The sequence below is a fragment of the Theobroma cacao genome, chromosome 2 (genome assembly GCF_053813885.1).
Source record: "Theobroma cacao isolate CCN51 chromosome 2, ASM5381388v1, whole genome shotgun sequence".
Lineage (NCBI taxonomy): Eukaryota > Viridiplantae > Streptophyta > Magnoliopsida > Malvales > Malvaceae > Theobroma > Theobroma cacao.
Window position 1 is genome coordinate 47,784,470 of NC_142640.1, and position 17,792 is coordinate 47,802,261.

The 17,792-nt window shown below is 35.7% G+C and overlaps 2 protein-coding genes across 6 annotated transcripts; one reads left to right on the forward strand and one right to left on the reverse strand.

Moving 5' to 3' along the window:
* Window positions 1–346: 346 nt before the first annotated feature.
* Window positions 347–9,872, forward strand: LOC18610058 (uncharacterized). Of its 4 annotated transcripts, XM_007045505.3 has the most exons (9): window positions 382–722; window positions 835–1,386; window positions 1,660–1,759; window positions 2,559–2,615; window positions 5,160–5,277; window positions 6,783–6,865; window positions 7,474–7,535; window positions 7,660–7,777; window positions 9,379–9,872. In XM_007045505.3, exons 2-9 carry the CDS (start codon window positions 1,067–1,069, stop codon window positions 9,433–9,435), a joined length of 915 nt encoding a protein of 304 aa, XP_007045567.1. In that variant the 5' UTR covers window positions 382–722; window positions 835–1,066; the 3' UTR covers window positions 9,436–9,872. The 4 variants fall into 4 exon arrangements, with proteins under 4 accessions (XP_017971743.1, XP_088659884.1, XP_007045567.1 ...); XM_088803758.1 differs by lacking the exon at window positions 9,379–9,872 and adding an exon at window positions 9,021–9,355 and having other exon boundaries at window positions 360–1,386; XM_088803757.1 differs by having other exon boundaries at window positions 382–1,386.
* Window positions 9,873–10,113: 241 nt separating this feature from the next.
* LOC18610059 (inactive leucine-rich repeat receptor-like serine/threonine-protein kinase At1g60630) lies at window positions 10,114–16,062 on the reverse strand. 2 transcript variants are annotated; one of them, XM_007045511.3, is made up of 3 exons: window positions 15,913–16,062; window positions 13,381–15,764; window positions 10,114–11,051 (listed from the first exon to the last, which is right to left on the reverse strand). In XM_007045511.3, the coding sequence occupies exons 2-3, from the start codon at window positions 14,729–14,731 to the stop codon at window positions 10,393–10,395; spliced, it is 2,010 nt and encodes a 669-aa protein (XP_007045573.3). In that variant the 5' UTR covers window positions 14,732–15,764; window positions 15,913–16,062; the 3' UTR covers window positions 10,114–10,392. The 2 variants fall into 2 exon arrangements, with proteins under 2 accessions (XP_007045573.3, XP_017971888.2); XM_018116399.2 differs by having other exon boundaries at window positions 13,381–15,808; window positions 15,913–16,057.
* Window positions 16,063–17,792: the final 1,730 nt, after the last annotated feature.

The window sequence follows — 17,792 nt, forward strand, 5'->3', positions numbered from 1 at the left end:
AAACATTGCATTGTCTGTAAGTTCTTCTATATGCATTTGTTGAATGCTGTTGATTATTTTTTTGAAAAATTTATCATACTTTTATTTTAAATTAATTACAAATCGAGTTAATTTTTATTGAATTTAATTTAAATAAGGCACGTCATGAATGAATTATAATACTGTACGTAGTGCATGCAAATTGAGGCAGCCTGCTGTTTTCCATGGAAAATCATCAATCATCAAGAAAAAGGGAAAAAGAAAAAAGAAAAAAGAAAAATGCCGGCAGAAAGAAGACAATATATATGAAAATAAAAGGAATAAAAAAGTGAGGAAAAAGGAAAGGTGGAGAGTCCACAATAATTGGCATCAAATGCTTATGGGGATTCGCACTGTTGCTGAATTCCAAGATCTGCAGACATCAATTATACATATTATTTATGCTGCAATAATAAATAAAAATCACTTTATCATAAAAAAGAAGAAAGAAAACCCAATTTCCTTTTTCTTCATTGCTTGGCTTGTCTGCTTGCCATTGGGTGGAGGACTAAGCAATCTGTTGTCTCTCCGGAAGAAAGATGGAGAGTAAACAAAAGCAAAGAACCCCACACTTAAAAATTTGTAAGAAAGAAAAGTAGCAGTAAACCAGCAGTAGTAGCAGTAGGCTAAGGTGGTTTAGTTTTTAGTGAGAGAGAAAAAGGCATAACCAATTAGGGCTCCGTCGGAAAGTTGCCCACATAAAGGTGACTTGCCCTCCTCCCTCTTAACCCCCTCCTTTCCTTTTTCTTCTTCCTGTCGTTTTTCGCCCTTGGATTCTTTTCGATTGAATTCACTCTGATGGGATTTTGTGTCTAGGATTCGCTTTGGGGGTTGAGTTTTCGAGATTGATATGGCATTTTTCTTTTGGTATTTGTCCCAACATGCGACTGGAGGGTTTTGATGAGCTGAAATGAAAAAATTTGATACTCTTTTGAAGGAAGTTGAGGGGTAAGATGAGGTGGTCGTTAGTTAATTTTGACATTTGAATTTGGTCTGGTGTTTTTGGGTGAAGTAAACTTTTGAGTGAAATCGCGTAAGAAAGGAAAAAATGACAACAGAATCAAACACGGGGTTTCATCATGAAGATAGTTTAGCTTTTATGATGAATCGGAACGCTATATCTTTCCAATCAGCTGCTATTAGCAGTAGTTCCGAGATGATTCCGATAAGTAGTTACTTTGCACCGCCGCCCTTGTTTTTGTCAGGGAATTCCGGTATCATTACCACCTCCCCTTGCTTAATCCAACCTGGAACCTCTTCTGGCTCTTCTCTCCTTCTTGATTCCGTTGCAGGGCTCAAGCATGATACGGGGTTGGCTGTTGAATGGTCTGTCGACGAACAGCACATATTGGACAATGGCCTTGAAAAGTATGTCCTAATTAATTTCTTCCTGGCTTTTATACAATGCCTTTTTGAGACCTATTCGGTTTTTAACAGTATAAGCAGAATAATGGAGTCGAATTGATCATAGTTAATACTGAGTAATAGATTCCCTAATTATGTTTCTAGGATTGCTTTTAGCTTTTGCATATGCCTTTTATGATAAAACTGTTTCCAAGGAGGTACTTATTAGGTATATCTTGTTTTTGAAATGAAGATTCAGTGCTGATTTCCATTTTCAATATACATGTATATACGTAGATATAAAGAGGAACCAAATATTATGAAGTATATAAAGATTGCGGCTACCTTACCTGATAAAACTGTACGTGATGTTGCGTTGAGGTGTAGGTGGATGCAAGTAAGCTTCTAGCTTCTTTAATGATGCATTTCTACCATCGCTTGTACCAATTTTTAGTGTCTTATCATGTGATTTACTCTCTCATTCTTTGGCTGCATATTAAGAAGTGGTGTGTAAATTATTAGTTTTTGATATGCTGGTGAAAATGTTCAATTAATGAACCATGTACGGGATAATCAAGTACTCAAGAGAAGCTGGACCAAAATGCATACTAATTTTGCCTATCTTAATGTATTTGCTGATCTTTTGGATATTTACTTGATAACAGATCAATTCTCTTTTAAATGCTACTATGGTAAATGTCAAGTTTATGTTGATTGGAGTGTCTTGTACCCCTGATCTTTTATTCTGTTTAACCAATCCCCAAGTAGGCCAAAATAGTTTTTTGAGCAATTGACTTGGTAATTTAATATATATATATATATATATATATATATATGTATGTATGTATGTATGTATGTATGTATGTATGTATGTATGTATATGTATATGTATAGGTTTTTTTCCCCCTTTTAAAACAATAGCTAAAATGTGCTATTGTCTGTTGCTTCCTCCCCATCTATAAGAGGCTGCTAGCTGTTCATTGTTTTATTGCAGTTTTGACAGGCTGTATCATAGATTTTGTTAAGAAACATAGGTTACCATTAGCATTGACTGTAGCACGTAGCACATGAAACTCAATCAATTGGTTCACGTGCTTTTAAACTTTTGCATTCATCAGATGCCTTATTTGCATATTTAAAATTATCTGTAGATTTGTCTGTTTTAAGAGATAAAGGTATTTTGGAAACATTGGCAGAGAAAGCGGAGGAAACCTGAAGAATATATTGCAGGAAAAAAGGTGAACAATAGGAAGGTATGTTGATGAATTTTTGTAAATTTGTATTGATTCTTATTTCCTTTTCTCCCCAAATGATTTTAAACGTGTTAGTTAAATTTCTTGAGAATGAGCATATACAATTATATGCTCCATGAGATTGCAGATTTACTTTGTATAAAATGCTTTTTATCATCAATATCGACGTTAAGCATCACTTTGCCCCACTGTGAAGTTTTTGGTTTTTGCAATACATATCTGCTCTGCTATTTAGGTCTTGATCTTTAAACATAAGTTGAATCAGGATTTTGATATAAATACACGTCATAATGCTGGATTTAGTAATGGACATTGATTGTCCATATGTTTAATGACCATTATTTCCCTAGTCATGGAATGTTGACATGGGTACTGGATGGTGCAATATCGATTTGCAACTGCACAATGAAGATTCTTTTCAAGACATTATTACTGGCTAAATTATTGCTTCAAAGGTAAGATGCATATGGGACTGAGGGGTTTAAATAAGGGTGTAAAATAAAATTTAAGGCTTGAATTTAGCAAAGGAAAGCGAGTTTTTTTTTTTTTTCCTTTTTCCAAGTTTATATGTTTATGTAAATCCAAATTTAAAATATGTCAAATTTGTTCATAGAAAAATGAGAGGAAGGTGGAGGCGGGGATGAGGGAGTGTAGATTTTAAGAAAGGGAGTCTGTTTAGGGTGCAGGGAACTGCCCTTGTGATCAGTTCTTTGGTAGTTAGGTTGAAGTTTTATTAATAATTTATACAAGTTAGGGTTTGAACGGTGCTTTTATAGGATTGAAAAAAAAAATGTAATAGTCCAGGATTGAAGCATAGGGATGACGAAAAATATATTGTATTGGAGAAAGACTTCAAATACGATACCTAAAACTTAAGAAAAATCAAGTACAAAAAAAAGGAAAGAAAAAAAGCTACCCTTTATTAGTAAAAAGAAGAAAAGACCCTCTATTGCTCAATCTTGGTTCATGTTAAAAATTTTGACCTGTTCAAAGGAGATACATTCAGTATATGACAAGCACTTCAAGCTATCATAGTATAAAAATTGACAATAAAAAGAATAGGAGGTAATTTGGGAAGTTGGTAACAACTATTTCCTGGTTTTTAAGATAAATATTTTGGGACATCCAAAGTGGAAAAATAGTCACACGTTGATAAAGAACACTGATAGTTGTTAATCATGGCCCATTTAAGTTGCAAAATAAGCATAAACCAAATAACAACCATGATTTTAGATCTTTTGTTTTTAGGCATTATATTTTGCTTTTTTTTTTTTTTGTCTTTTTAAAATGTCGTGAGGTTATGTATGTCCAGATGATAATTGATATATCTGCTTCGCACATCTTCCTGAGATATTTATTGCCTTAGAACCAACTCTTTTGGTAGTTTTAGGCTTTCAGCTTGTTGTAAATTCCAGCTAATGAGAATTACATCATCAGCTTCCTGAACAAGATATATCTTGTATGGTTATAGTTAATTGGTGTATAAATGAGCTGAGGTTTCCCCTGCTCAGGTTTGAATTGGTCATGGTTTATGGTTCTCTGTTCAAGTTTGAACGAAATAAGTGTGCTGAGCTAGAACCCTGAGTTTGTTTTATTTGTTGGGCATAGAATGGTGTGCATATTTTGATGCCTAGGCCCTAATAATATTAACTTTGCTCGGTGATGCAGTTCTAGTTTGCGACGCTACTTTCTTAGAAACCATCTCATTTCCTAATGAACAGAACTATACATTATAGACAATTGGCCTGATATTTAAGTGGTCCAGACATAGTGGTCCCTAGTTGTTGTCTTCAGTGGTTGTTGTATAATATCACCCTCCGTAGTCTCTATTCTTTCATATATATATATATATAGACACACACACACACACAGAGGCAGGTGTACAATTCTGGTGTTTGGAGTCTCATATTGCACTAGAAACTACCATAAGATATTCCTTTATTAAGAATTTGTTCATGTTTATTAATACTTCATGCCTTGTTGCAGCATTTTTGTCAAAGACATTAGATTGACAAGTATAAGAATGCAAAGTTTTGTATGAAGAACACCATTAAACTACCTTGTAAGGTGAAACAGTCATCAAAACATGCTTTAAATGCGAAGCTTATTTCCAGTTCTGCCATCATGAGTCTAAATGAGTTAATGTAGCTTTGTCCAGCCTTCACTCTTATATTTACGAAATCGTTTTCAAACTGATATGTTAAGCATAACAAATAAACATAGATGAATTCTTTTCAAGCTTGTTTACAAATTCAGAGAGCACACTGATTCTCTGACACCTCTCGCGCTAGCTCTGAGGCTTTTATAATTTTTGTTGGAAGGAATTACAGTTTTGCTTGATTCAATTCTTAGTTTCAAGTCATATTACAAACAAAACTGCTAATTTTGACTTAAAAAAATAGACATTAAGTAAATTCACTCTATCTTAATTTACTAAGTTGAATGCCAGTAATGGGATTCCTGTTTTAATTTCCTGAATCAATTAATGTCTTTAGGATGTAATGTGATTGAAGAACCAGTATTCTAAAGATCATACTTCTTCAGGATAAGCTGGTGGAATCATCTTCAAAAATGAATATGCCTTCAGCTCTGCCACAAAACATGACTGTATATCCTCTCATGGTGCACCATTTGGGCCAGAATGAAAGAATGCCTTCTGAAGGTTTGTATTCTATGCTACCACTGAGAAGTATGGTATCTTCTTTCAGTTGTGGTTACTTTTACTTCATATTTTCAGTATTTGTCCACATCTCCCATTTTTATTATCTTAAGTAATGTAAGACAAATTTTTGGTAATCTTCCAAAATGATGTTTTTAATGGATTTGGGTTTAAGAAATTCAGGGTTTTGGGTTTTTGAGTTGTAGTATAAAGGGGTTACAGTTAACAATGAATTAGGGATGGAGCATTGATGGATATTAAATATCAAATAGTTGCTGAATTATGAGATTGGCTCGTAGAACTTCTGAAACAGCTGGCTGATGATAAAAGGATTTGGGACTGTTACAAGCATATGTGCCCACAAGTTTCAGTGGGGCAAAAGTTCTACTTATTTTTCCCCTTCAGTAAACATGGGACTAGATGTTAATTAATAAGATTCTTAGACAATTCAAAGTTAACCAAATTGAGTAAAAGAAAAAACTCAACAAATAATATTATTTGATGAATAGAAATCTAGATAGAAAAAGTTGTGGTTGAAAGTAGTAATTAATCGCATCGAACAGTGACTTTTGCATACTATGTCAACATTTATATTCATCCTTTTTTCCTTACAGGATATTAAATTTATAAAGGGGTATAGTAACGGACCAATGAGGGTAGAACTTGTTTGAAGAGTGACTTTTAAACACAAAAGAGTTCAAAACACAGCATAAATTACAATACCAAGAGAATGCACTTGAAATGTAACGGCAATTGCAATGTTTATAATATACAACAAAGACTGATCTTTCTTTTTTCTTCATAATTTCAATCTACTTATATACATTTATTCAGGTGGTTGAGGAGGGTGTTAATAATATGTCCCAAACTTTGCTACATAACAGCCACAAATGTGAATGTAGTTCAATTTACTGATTATCGGATAAGAACAAGTTATAGACTTCTTCTTTTAGGGCTGGATCATTCTCCATTGGTTGGAGAAAAGTGGCACCTTGATTCCTAAAGTTTTGAACTGTCAGTCATCAAACTCTGAACCTTCATATACATAAAATTTTGTGAATAGCAAACCCAACTTGCTGTACACATCACGCCTTTATGATATTGAAATATCAAGTAATTCAAAATAGGAAAAATTGGGGAAAGTATCTCAAGGTCACGCCATTGATACTTTATAGATATTGCTTCATTTAAGTAAATTTCTTCTGAGTTGAGCTCTTGACACCGTGTGCCCATTCTTCTTGAATTTGTCAAAGTGATTGTGTTTTTTTTTTTCCTTTTTACTTTATATGCTTTTTTTTTTTTTACTTTTTCACTCGTGTTTATGTAAGGTTTTACTTAATGAAACTGTGTTTAGTTTGTGGTGAATTTTTAATGTTTTAATCTGAAAGTACATCTGCTTGTGCTACAAATGTTAGTAGTTGGATTTGGATAATGCAAATTCCTTGTATACGTCTTGCAATTAAAAGTATTGGTTGAGGTAAATCTACTTCTTTGTTGTGTGTTTTCAGGAATAAGTGGTACAACTATGCAACGTTTGAAGCAAAATGCTCAAACTTTTACTCAAATCACATCCAATCTTTCGGCATACAAGGTGAGTGTATCATTTCCTAGTTCATAGCAATTCTTTTATTGTCAATCTGCAATCATACAATATATTATAGGTGTTAGATGAGGTGAACACCTAGTCTTGTTGTTTGTGCTATTTTTAATGGTTAATCTACAAGTTATGTTAGTTCTGCTTAGGTTAGGTAAGGTGATGACAATTCCTTTAATTTATGAATGTTGATGGCATTAGAGTGAGAATTGGATAATACGGATCACAGATGAAAGTAGGGAAAACAGCAATTTCAGTTCTATTGTCATTGTCCCCAATGTTTTAGCAACATTTACAAGCTGATCTAAGGTGGCACATGCTCATGCACTTCCAGTGGTATGTACCCTATTTGCCTAGTAATAAAATGTACAATACTGTAGTTCGATACATATTGCTGGGCACGGGCTATTGTTGTGAAGTGGATCTTGGTCTTTCAAAGGGGGAGTTCATGGGTTCAATCTTTTCTTGTGCTTTTAATTGTGCTCATATAAATCTTGTATCTGATTGCTCCCTATCATACATGATTCTTGTTTTCTTGCATTATCTATAAAGAGCATTTGACAGTCTTCTGAGGCTAGCTTATTCAGTAAAACTTTTATGAACAGTTACAGGATAATATTGATCTCTTTTTTCACGCAAGGAACAATATTACCGCCATCCTAAATGAGTACGTGGATGTTCTTTATATTATGAATTGGTGATTAATGCCCTCTGGCCAGCATTTTGGTTTATTCTTGGGTTTAGTGTTGTGTATGGTTCAGGTTAATTAATTCTACTGTGACTTTTTGCAGCATGAGAGATATGCCAGGTTTAATGAGCCAGATGCCACCATTGCCTGTATCTGTTGATGAGGATTTAGCAAATAGCATCTTGCCCGGTGCAACTAGTGTCTTGCCTAGTGCAACTCAGGTAGGTTTTCATTCAAATTGCTTCAATTTGATGCACTGGAGTGGATAGTCAGAAATTGGTGGGATAATATAAAACTTCATAAGAAGCTAAAAAATTGGTTCACTTTATGGGATCTGTCATTAACTTTATCTAATTAAGGTTTCAATCAAAGCCAATGTTATGCTGGTTGAGAGTGTAACCTTTCCAGGTTGTCCTGAATATTCTTTTATATTATTCATATATAAGGGTTTAAATTCAATCAGGACTAGGTGTAAAACAAGGTTTTTACAGACTCCAGTGGAAAACATTCCACATTAGTCTTTTAAACTTTCAAAAATAAATTGTACCTCACAGTCACATTCCCTTATACAACATCCCAAACTCTTTCTTTCTGGTTCGGATGAACATATGAATTCCCCTGCTCCCATTCTAGTGAGGATCCGTCATCCTCTGGCTTTTCCTTTCTTGTCTTCTTCCTTGTCTTATTCTTTCTATGATTTCATATTTACAGGTATCTTCCTCTCTCTAACTAAGTTTTCTAATCTCTTTCAAATCCCAGATTTCATCCAAAACCCCTCTACCTCAGTTTTATCTCTATTGGATGTAATCTAGATTATGAATTGAAATTTGAAATTATTGTAAAATGCAAACAGATAAGAAATTACATTTAGTTGCCTATTCACCAAACATTGTGGCATTGACTGGAGATTTATAGATGTCTTACCAAATATAGTGCAGTCTGTCAATGCTATGTTCTTGCATTCAACTTGTACATCAGCTGTCCATTGGCGCATTCAAACTTCATTTCTTGACATGACCGTTATTGTTCCCCTTGTTGTATGGTCTTCCTACCAAAATGTTTCATGGCTAGCTGGTAAATCATTGGCCAGTCTATTATATTATTGTACAGCAAGTTCTGCAACCTTCATTTTCCTTGGCAAATTCAATGTTCTGTAAAGTCTTCATACTTAAATGTTTCATAGCTGGTTGGTCAGATCCTCATCTATTCTTTTATGTTCTCATGATGTTACATCTGCATTTCCAATATCTTCTAATTTTTGGCTAACATGTGAGTTGGCACTGCAAACTTTTTTTAAGTCATTCCCCATCATTTTTCATGTGATCATACCATTACATCCACCTCTCTCAGATCTTGTGTTTTGTTCATGCTATTCAGCTTTATCGATGTGCATTTAGGTTTTAAATTTCATTGTGGAACAACAAGCTGCATGTTTGACTCCAGAATGTTTTTATCACATTGTAGATGACTTGCAACCTCTAGCCGTTCTTAGTGTGTGGTTTAGGTCACATAAGGCGAATACTCAACTTTATTGTAATCTTCTGTTGCTTCTGGTACATTTGGACAAAGATAGAGGTGCTGAGGAAGGGGTTGAATTGTAAACCTCAAGGTCAACCCTCCATACCGTTACTCATACTGTCAGCTAATGTAGATATAATGGCCGGAAACTAGTTGCCCCACAAGGCAATAGGTATACGCAAATGTTTGAGCGAGTGAGCAATGGTCACTCATTAATCCCACTAAATTGCCATGAGAAATTATAATTTACGTATGATGCATACTCGTTTACATTTGTGATACCTTGTTTCTCTTCTGTGTCCAGTCGATGATTTATGCTTTGTCAAGCGGGGTCCATCTCAAGCAGGAGCCAAGGTGCTGATAGGGAATTGTTGAGATTGAGGTTGGGTATATCTGCTCTGTGTAATTACAAAAAAAAATTTCTACTGTAAATGCATAAGAAGGTGGTAGGATGCTGTTCTTCCTCTTCTGTACACAAATACTCTTCACACGTTGGGTGCCTCAATGGAAAAATTTGTAGAGATCCCCATTTTTGGAACCTAAAATGTTTACCCTCCAGATATCAAAAACCAAGCACCAGATAATAAGAATGCAGACTGGTTATCATCTCCTGGCTCCAGGCAGAAAAAGAAAAATTGTCTAACAGATTGAGCTGAATTTTGCATTGAAGTTTCATGTGTATAATTTATAACTTGCTACACCTTGGAGTGGATATTTGGTGCTTGATTTATAACTGCTTGCAGTTTGTTAATCTTCTTGTTTCAGTATTAGACCAATTCGAATGCTTGATAAGGTCAATTCCACTTCCTCTCAACTCCCCCTTCCCTTCAATCATTTTTGTAATTTATTACCTTCTCCAACCTGACTTATATAAAAAAAAACCAAAATCAAGTTGGTTTGGGAATTTAACTCCAAGGTTTATGATATTTGGAGTGAGATATACGGTAAAGGAAAATGTTTTCCTATAGGCTAAGCTGCAGAGAGAGATAGATGCAGAGGTTATACGCAAATATTGAAGGAAGGAGAGATCCAAAGCCTGAGCCTGAGTCTATATGATATTTCTTCTTAATTCTGATTATGAAGATTGGAGATTACACTGCAGCAAAACCAAAGTGGACTTAGTTCAGCGCATTCAAATGGAACTAAATCCATTAAACCAAACCATTCCCACTGTCAAAGTAGCTCAACTGCCAAAATGAAAAATTGGGAAAACCTTTACAAGACAAACTCTACAATAGCTAGTGGAAGAATGAGAGTTTCAATGGGAAAGAATTAAGAACACTTGAAAATTAAATGCCTGCCAAAATCTATCACAGGCTTATATGCTTAGATGTTCATCTCTAGGCAGGCTCTGGACAGTGTCCGACCATCTTCCAGGTGAATGGTCACTACTGTTAGATGATACTTGAGCCTCTGACCTAACGTCTCTAATCATCTTTAAAACTTCCCTCATTGCAGGGCGGTTTTCCGGCGCAAGTGCGACACAAGCCATTGCAATGTTTAAAAGAGCCTGAAGCTTCCCCTCAGATGCCTCGTTACCCGAGGTAGGCTCGTCCCCAGACTCAGTCTCTTCTTCACGGACTGATCGTACCCACCTAGGAATGTCCGAACCGTGCTCCTGAACAAGGTCCTGGAAGGGAGTTTTTCCTGTTAGGAGCTCCAGGAGAAGAACACCAAAGCTGTAAACATCAGCTGGTTGGGTGGATGATTTTCGGACGTCCCTGCATTCAGGTGCCCGGTAAAAAAATGTAGCACCACTAGGTTCTTCTACTGAGTCTGGATCTCGAAATAAGGTGAGGCCATAATCTGTGAGGCAGGACTCAAAGTCAGGACCTAATAACACATTAGAGGATTTCAAATTCCCATGAGTTAAGCCTGGATTTTGGTGTATATAAAGCAGTCCGGTAGCCAAGTCCTCAGCTATTTTGAGACATGATGTCCAATGAAGAGGCTTTCCACCACCAGATGTTCTTGTTCCTACAAGGTAATCCAAATAGTTAACTCATGAAACATTAAAAGGGTGTAGTGTAGAGGGTATTAGCAATCAGAATTGCCGCCAACTTCCACTCTCCTAGCCTTAACCAAAGAAGAATAAGATAATTTGAGAAACTTATTCCATTAATAAGATGGTACATACACTGCAAATTGATGCATTCTTGCATTAGATTTCTAATAATTATTTTGACACATACCTCTTAGCATGCAGTATGAGAATGAGGCTTACCAGACCCTAACAAGTATGGAAATTTCTATGCGGGCAACATATCTTAAAGCAAGCAAGCAATTCAATCAATAACAAAGTTATAGGACCAAAAGCTGAAGAAATCATCTTTTAACTCATACTTTATATTCCAACAAATTTATCACATGTTGATTTTTATTTTTTTTTTTAGTTCAAATTTTTAATAACAAGTTTCTGAAACACAAGGCATTAGCGTTTCTATTAAAAGTTAAAAGGAAAAGAAGATTTAATTAAGGTTTGCTTGGCATTTAATTAAATATCATCAAGGGCACAGCAAAACCCCATACTTTTTTAATTATTCTAACCTCCTAGTTGAGTGAAGGGAAGGTCACGATAATGACAAAGTTCAAACCAAATCCTCTTATGCTAAAGCAATAATGTGACAGCCAAATGTACCAACAAAATTATGACAGCCACTAAAGCAAAAAAAATAATAATAATTGTTTTATGTTAATTTTGTATACATGAAAGATTACTAGTAAAATCTATATTGGGGACTTCAGTGGGTGGGGGCAACTGACAATAATAACATGCCGGGGTCAGACTAACAAGTCACAATGAGTTGTCATATAAAGCTTTGCGCCATTCTCGAGACTCAGCTTACTATTATTATTTTATCATAAGAAAATGGAAACCCAACCATGAATTGTCCTTATTTACCTAAATCTTTACCAGTATGATTGATAGAGATATGAGAGGAAACAAAGAACAGAAGGTGGACCAACTTTTTTAAGACCACTCTCCAGGCATTTTTCTGTGGGTTTAAAGCAATAATGATTTGGTTTGAAACCAAAAAGAAAAGGGGAAAATGAATCATAATGCATTAAGGTTAAGGTTAATACTTAATGAACACTAAGAGTAAATAATGTCCACTACTTTTCTTGTGGTTTACCATTTTTTATAAATTAATTAAGATTTTCTTTGAGAAAAAGAAAATAAACCTAGAATGATAATGGAAACAATAACAAGAGGCAAGGCAGGGAGGAAGGTACAATCCCAACCCAAGCCAAAGGTGGGGGCTTGGTTGGCCTTGGGGAATCATAAAAGAAAAAACATGGGGTGCTTGGTTTCATGGAAACACACCGAAGCTACAAGGACCATTTCCAGAGGAGCATCCACCTGTAGAATTGTACTACCAATGTTGTAATGAGAGGGGAGGGAAGGAGGGGTTTGAACTTCAGTTTACCACGTTTTTTCAGATCAAGACAGCCATGGAAATTTTGTTCGTCTACTTTTGTTGGAAGTGGGTCCTCAAATATTCAATAGAATCTATCCACACTTTTGATGGGTTGAGATCTCCCCCTCAAGGGGCCCTACTTCTTGCCTCATCCAAGTAGATGCATACGACCTTTATCCCCTAATACGACAACTTTTTGTAGAGAAAACAAAGAAATTATACAAGATCAACATGATCAAAACAGGTTTTAAATAAACTTGAAATCCCGACCTTTTCTTCTCATCTTAACCATGAAAAAAGGAGGGAAAAAAGGGCAAGAAGGGTTTGCTCCCTCATTGAAGGTCACACAAATTATGATGTCTTCCTCATCCCCGTGACATCTAACTAAAAGCTTACACCTGATGGCCCCAGCCTTGGTCCATGGAAACCATATACTCACCACTAGGTTGCTTTCATTAGTTTTTTTTTTTTTTTCTGCTATATGAGATTAAGGAGACAGTAGTCATAATTATGGTTAATTAAGTGTAAGCAAACTGTTTTATCATTACAAATTATGTCCTAAACTCACACTTTTTTAACTGTCTTGACTTCCATTTGCTGCTCTTAAGTCAAAGCTTCAAAGGAAAGAAATGAACTTTAACCTTTTAGGCTTTAAAGACTCTAAAAACAACACAGACCCAAATCAAATCTAAGTCATTTCTCATTACTTAAGTGCTACTTTCTTTCATTCACTTGAGTGAGAGGGAGGGGAGGGGGGTTTAGGGTTAGATCATTTTTTGACCTAAAACTGATTAAGGAAAGCATGAGGTAAACAAAGCCTGTTTAACCTAAAAACACATAAAAGACGGAGATAATTGGAATGGGGTTTGGGTGAGTCACCGACATACCGTGAATGAGAGAAAAGAGGCTTCCGTTGGGGAAGTAATCGTAGACGAGTAAGCGTTCCTCCTTGGCTTGGAAATAGGCTCTGAGTGGGACCAAGTTGGGATGCCTGAGCCTACCAAGCAAGTCCATGTGTCTCTTGAACTCCTCTAATCTTGGATATCTAGCATCTTTCAACCTTTTGACGGTCACGATGAAGCCTGATTCCATAACAGCTTTGTAGGTACTTCCCATCGTACCTCTCCCCAGTGTCTCAGCTGATGCTTTCAACAAATCTTCCAAGCTATAACTCATCTGCTGATCACCTGCTCCCAAGAACACCAAACTCCCTAGACCCTCACTCTCCCAAAACCCTCCTTGTTTTCCACTAGTATTACCTCCCATGCCACCGCTTCCTCCTCCTCCGCCGCCTCCTCCTCCCACCGCCTCCCCTGTCTCCACCCCTTCTAGATTGACAACCCCTTTGCTTTTAACCTCCTTTGACTGGTCCTTTTCATGTTTCCTTTTGCTAACAAAACACACCAAAAACACACAAATGAGTAGCAGCAAGAATCCACCTACACTTCCTACTACAATCTTGATCAACCTGGTACGCTTTTTGGATGAAGATTTTGAACTTGGAACCTTGGGATAAGCAGGACTCGTTGCTGGCCCGAAATTGATTGTTTGACATGGGTTTTGAATCTGTTCTCCACAAAGATCAATATTACCTGAATATGAAGACATATTGAACTGAACCAGAGCTGGGGTCACAGGAATTTGGCCATAAAGTTTGTTATTAGACACATTGAAGAATCTGAGACTTGTTTGGTTGAAAGGTGGGATTGTGCCCTTCAAGTTATTGTCTTGTAAGTAAAGAGTGTACAAGCGTTTGAGTTTGAGTAAAGAAGCTGGAATGTGGCCAGAGATTTGATTTCCTGAAAAAACTATGATTTTCAAGCGATGTAAACCTGAAACTGATTCTGGGAATTCGCCGGTGAAGTTGTTGTCGTTGAGGAATAGTGATTTCAGATTGACTAGGCCAGAAAGGTCAGGTATTTGACCTGAAAGTGAGTTTCCTTTGAAACTTAAAACCCGAAGTTGATCCAACTGATTCAAGCTTTCTTCATCTAAACTGCCCGTCAAGTTTAGGTACTCTAGTACAAGTTTTGTTACTCTCCCATTCATGCATTCCTTGATTCCTGTCCATGCACACACATCGGTTCCTTGCCAAGGCAATGAGTTGAAAGGATCGATGGATGATTTCAGGGTTAAAAGCGCCTCTGCATCCCCTGATCTGACAAGAGGAACAAGAGAAAGGAGAGAGCAGAAGATGAAGAAGAAAAGAAGGTAGTACCTTGAAACAAGGGGTTCCATTTTGAGCCTGCGATCTTCAAAAATTAATCTCTTTCTTCTTTTTAGGTAGAGAGAAAAAAATGGGATCTTTCAAATCATCATCCTTAAAGGCAACCCCTTTGATTTGAATGGCATTGAATTGGTTCCATACGCAGAGACATTTGATGTTTCAACCTTCCAAAAACAATACCAAAATCCCCGTTTCCAGCAAGCTGGCCCCCCTTTTTTTTATTCTCTTGTACTCAAATCACTGCCCAAACTCCAAGTCTTCAGATCTGCCATTCTTTCCACGCACAAGATATTGTAAAACCAAAGCATTCGAGTTATTGAGTAAAAGAAGAAACGCGCCAATTTGAGTCATTTTCAACAAAGGCAAGTACGCCCTCTTTTTTGACTGATCAGCAAAAGAGACAGCGTCCAAAACATGAAACAAGCAGCAATGGGGAAGCTTATTTACTACTCACTGAAGTGGCTTTGAAAACCCTGAGAGGAGCCATGGCATTTATGGTGGAGGAGGAGGAGGAGCTGCATTGCATTGGTGAAGCAGTCTTTCTCAAATACACCCAATGCTGAGGCATCTTTTCTCGACCTTGTTACTTGCAAAAACTCACGGACAACGCAGCGTAACCTTCACGTGAACTCATTCAGAACTTGCAGACCATAAAAAAAGAATATATTACTAGCAACTTCCTTTTCTCTCTATGATTTCTATATTCCTGAAACTGTAGGAACTAAAAAAATAAACAAATTACAAAAAAAAAAAAAAAACCCAGCTTCCTAAAACTTTCTTTCTTTTTTATTTTTTCCTGCTTCTTCTTGGGCTCCTCAAACGTCGTTTAGCAGTGTCGAAACATGAGAGTCATGGGATCCAATACTGCTCTCCAACTCTTTTGTTAGTTGAATGATACATGCAATCAATCAAAGGCCTGTTTTTTGAACCTCAAATTCTGAAGCTTTCTCTCTCTCACTCACTCACTTACTCCTTAGCTGCACCACTCTGCTAACCAGCAAAGACCCAGAACTTGAAAAATCTTCAAAGAAATGATTGGAGCAACTGACACACCACACAATGCCAGAGATCATCAAAAGCTTACTTGTCTGATCAAAAGGAAAATTTTAAAAAAAAAATTTTGGAGCTGACTAATAAGAAAAAAAAAAACAACTATTAAAACCCAGAGTTCAATGGTAGAGAATAGATCTACCTGTATTGAATGTAATAATTCAAGAGAGAGACTGTGTTTCTGAGCGGCCTCAGGAAATGGGTGAAGGAATTGAAAGCAAAGGCAAGCAGCAATAATTCTTTTTTCTTTTCCATTTCCACTCGAAAGGGGAAAGGGAGGGCAGAGGAGTGAGCGTTGATGAGTAACTTACCTCACACGTGTAATTATTAAAATGGATACACGTGGCAAAAAGGCATTGCTCTTTTTTCAGTTGTGGTTGAGTTCACGTTAACGGGGGATGTGCTTGGCCAGCTGTCACGTTGATTCCAAGTCAAGATTCGCTGATTGCATTAGTTTTTGAGGACACCACGGTCGTTTTGGGGACACACGAACAATCCCGATTACCCTGCCGGAAATCTAGGTGTAGCCTGGCTGGAGCTTTCCCTTTGCTTCGTCCAGGTTCAAGCCTAAAGGCAAAATTTTGGTTGATTTTGTCAAGGAAATAACAATGCTACGTATTTAATACGGACACGGGAACGGGGGGTGTATTCATTTCTTTCTTCATGTCTTGTCCTTTGAGTTTAATGAATTTAATTAAATATTAAATGTAAAATAGAAAGTAGGTAATGCTAGAAAAGATATCACCAAGCAAGAGTTAGTTAAGAAGAAACAAGAAACAATGTTTTTTTTTTGGTGGTGGGCTATCTGTATCTTACATTTTAATTAATTTAAAGAAAGTATTAAATTCAATAACATTTATTATTAGACATTGTGTTCAATAATTTATTAATAACATTTTATTAACAATACCAACATTAAATATAAAGTAAATTTGCAATGTATTTATATCATATTTTTATATTTTTAATTTAAAAACATACTTATTAAGTGACGAAATAATTTTATAAATTTAATATCTATTTCATAATATCACGTCAAACGTTTCAAATGAAATAAATAAAATGTTTCAATATCAGACCGAGCGAGTAAGAAGATTTTGTGTAGTTTATTAACATTGGATTAAAATTTTGAAAAGATAATAATAATCTCGACCCTTTTTTATTTTTTTTATTTAAAAAAAGTTGACATAAATAAATAGTGAAAAGCAATATCAAGACAATAGACATAGACTTGATGTTTAGTTTTCTTTATCTAGTTCTTTTTTATGAAATGGTTCTGTTTTATGGTTGGTCTTTACAAAGTAGTCGTTGGAGGGTAGGTAAAGGAAACCCACACACTGTTATACGCGCCAACACTCTCCACCGTTTAAAAACAGGTTAGCTTCTTCCCTAGGAACGACAGCTGATGGCCGATTGTCGTGAACTTCATTTAACATTTCTTTATCAAGACTTGGATTATTCATGGGCGGCTACCCCATAGTTTTATTAGGGCTTTGCCTCCGAAGTTCCCAAATTTTCTTTTGCCATAACCAGTTAGAGCCTTACTCCAACAAGTTCAGGAATCCTTTCCAATTGATTATTAAATTCTTGAATCACTAACTCATTATTCTTTAATTAAATTTAAAAAAAAGTAAATTATTTATTTGAAAAAAGATATGATAATCGAGTTTTTATATAGGAGATACTGCACATGTTATTGAATCGAACGTGCGAGTGTAATAGCAAATTAAATATTAAATTTTGGATCTCTTTTAGAATTAAGAATGCTGAGAAATTTTATTATATAATTAGTTAATTATTTTAGTTTAGAATAATTTAAACAAATTTTCACCATAGTTTAATCTATATAGTTTTTTTTTTTAATTTCAGGAATAATTCATGAACAACATTGTTGTGAAATAATAATGGAGTTGAGAAATTTTTCCAAGTAAATAAAATATTTTTATTGATAAAATTTTCAAATTATTGTAAGAAATGAGTAATGTATAATTGATACCCGAGAGACAGGGCTAGCTAATGTAC